General features: G+C 51.1%; 1 protein-coding gene across 1 annotated transcript in view; it reads left to right on the top strand.

Annotated features, from left to right (window-relative positions):
* JADE2 (jade family PHD finger 2) overlaps positions 1-2827 on the top strand; it is a gene marked incomplete at both ends in the record, with an annotated part of 31758 nt that overhangs the window by 27060 nt on the left and 1871 nt on the right. Inside the window, 1 exon segment of the mRNA XM_009877743.1 lies at positions 2159-2287. Within this exon segment, the coding sequence (XP_009876045.1) occupies positions 2159-2287 (129 nt within the window).

Below are 2827 nucleotides of genomic sequence, written 5' to 3'. Positions count from 1 at the left end.
CAGCCCGCGGGGGGCGCGTGACCCCGGCAGCCGTTGGTGTGCAGGGGGCGCTGAGATGGCTTCATACGCTCTGATGCCGGCGTTCTGCTCTCCTGCCCCGCAGGGCTGGTGTTTTTGCCGATTCGTTTTCTGCTCTGAGCTGCCCGAGCTAAGCTGCTCGGCTCTCCCGGGATGACTTTTTTGGTGGAGCCTGAGCAGGAGCTGCCGCCTCCAGGACCCGGCTCCCACGAATCGCTGCTGCTGGGAAAAGGAGTTTGGTCCTGGGTTCTCTGGGTGCGTTGGGCACCTGGGTCCTTCTTGTGCCAGGGGAGCATTAGGGACCAGGGTACCCTTCAGCATCGGTCTGTAGGTTCTCCCAAGCAGGAGCGAGTTCCTTTCCCGTGCGTGGCATTGCAGAGCTGCAGAAAGCAGTTTTGTGCTTGTTTTTTGCTTCGGCTCCAAACTGTCCCATCCCAGGCGGGTCCCATCCTGAACACACACTGTCACAGACCCCAGTCCTACTAAGTGCTCCCAGCACCACCGCGTTTACTAAAGCCTCCTCCGTGCTAGGTGATGGTACTTACAGCTGAAGATACTCAGCACCTGGTGGGACCAAAGCTATGGGTAACTCACTGCTGCCTTTTCCATCATCACAAAGTGCTGGCTGGTTTGGGAGCAGGGGAACAGTTCCTGTAGCATCCCCTCCGCACAGCTCCCAACCAGGCTGCTCTGCCTGCCTGGGCTTTCTTGGAGAAAGGAAGAAATCTGCATTATTTTGTCCGGAGGAGGCCAGTTTTTAACTGCAGTTACGGTAGTCATCAACCGAAATCTGTTGGGGTTATTCCAAAGATGGTTTTGGCACAAAGGCTTTGTTGGAATGGCTCCCACATAAAACTCAAAACTGGAAGGGTTTATTTTTCCAGCTGACAAATGATCATTTAAGCAGGAGATTTTTAATAAAATTAGTGAGAACTGCCTGTGTAAAATGAACCCACCTCTCTCCCCTGTATTTCTCTTGCATGGAGTGGAAAGTAAACACTTGGCTTTGAAACACGGCTACTATTTTGACAGGTTCCTCTTCAAAAAGTATTGCTCGGGTTTCTCCTTAGCCCCGTTGTGCTGTCTAAACAAAGTTAGATTTTATTTTTTTTTTATTTTGTAAAATGTGCATCTGCCTTTCTCTGGTTATTTGGCAGGAACGTAGCAAATGCCAGTTTTGCTTTTGCTTTTCTTTCTTCCAGTGACTCTTTTGGTCAGGAGGGGTTCCTGGCTTTGCAACCCCAGGACTGTAAATCCTCTGTTAATCCAGACCCGGGCAGGTGCGACGTGAATTCCCTCCCCTGCTCACCCAGTACATTTCCACTGCGGCAGCGAGGGGAGAGCAGAGGTTACTCCCTCAGCCCCAGCCTCTCTGCTCAGCCTGTTTGCAGGTTTGCTGCTGCCCGACACAACAAAGCCGATTTCGTTTCTTAAAATTATTGCTCCGATGGGGTGGCTGCAGTTTTCAAACTCTGAAAAACTGCACGTCTCACCTCTGCTGCCATCAGCCACCCGCGTTTTGGTTTAAGGGCAACAGCCTTGCCCCTCTGAAAATTAATAGAAGTTTTAGCGTGGACTTCTATGTGAGAGTGACCTAACGGAGTAAGTAAAAACCGTCAAAGTATTTTGCTTGGCAATACAGGTCGTACTTTCATAGGATATTTGTCCTGTTTACCCAAGAGGAATAAATCCAGGAGGAGTTCAAAGCCATTTAGGAAATCTTTAGCTGAATGTCTGCATGGCTAAGAGATAGTTCCCTGCCTTTCTGTAGGCAATGCCCATCATCTTTCCTACTCCATTTACTTATCCTCAATACACTACTAGGGTTTTATAGCTTTGGGATTTTTTTTTTCGCCCCTACACAGCATGAGTGTGAGCTGTTGCTACTGCTGAAAAGTCAAATAAAATCAAGGTCTGCTTGAACCCCCTGCCTCTTTTTTGCCCAAGCCTCTTTTTTGTATAACCTACGGTCTTCTTAACGTTTAGAGATCGTAGGCTAGAGCTGGCCAGCTGTTCTCTCTTTGCTTGGAGTTGTTTGCAGGTCTGCTCCCAGGGTGTGCCCCAGGGGAATTTGGCTCGCCGCCGCATCCCTGATGCCTCGTCTCACATGGAGTTTTCCTTTTTTTCTAAAAAATGCCAGAGCAAACTGGGAAGAAGACAAAGGGTAAGAAAAGTGACCCGAGAAGGAAAGGAAGAGATGGTAGAAAAAATAGTCCCGAGAAGAAAGAGAAAAGGAAATCAGTCAACGAAACTGTGTTGGGACAACTGGGTAAGTCTGATTTTATGGGCACAGAGTTGACCGCTGCCGCTGGAGGCTCCTTGTTTTGGGGAGCGGAGTTGAGCCCCAGCCCCTGATCCCTCCTGCACATACCCGGTGGAGTTAGACCTGAGATCATGGCAGCCTCTTCCATCTCTCCCTTGTCGGCATCACGTCCTACGGGAGCGACCACGTCAGAGACATGGTCCTGGGTGGGGCAGGGGGTTAAAGCCCACACCCCCCCCTCAGCGCTGGGGCTTGTGCCTGAATTGGGACAGCGTGTTACAAAACCTGGGCTGTGCTGCTGAAGCGTGATTTCGCTTCCCGGTGATAAAATCAGACTTACCCATCCCGCAGTAGGGCTGATCCCGCCTGTCTCCGGTGACTGCAGCACACGGGCTGTGCTTTTTCCTGGTATATGCTGACCGGGTGTCTATTTTCACAGTATTTGCTGCTCAGGAGCTGTTGTGCTGGTCGTGCCGGCGGTCCAGGAGCGCCCAGGAGATGGGCACAAAGCGCAGCCGGTCTCTTGAATTTGCTCTGGGGGGGGGT

Source organism: Apaloderma vittatum, unplaced genomic scaffold (genome assembly GCF_000703405.1).
Source record: "Apaloderma vittatum isolate BGI_N311 unplaced genomic scaffold, ASM70340v1 scaffold23711, whole genome shotgun sequence".
Classification (NCBI taxonomy): Eukaryota; Metazoa; Chordata; class Aves; order Trogoniformes; family Trogonidae; genus Apaloderma; species Apaloderma vittatum.
The sequence above is the reverse complement of the archived record's forward strand: the minus strand, read 5'-3'. Positions and strand labels throughout refer to the sequence as shown.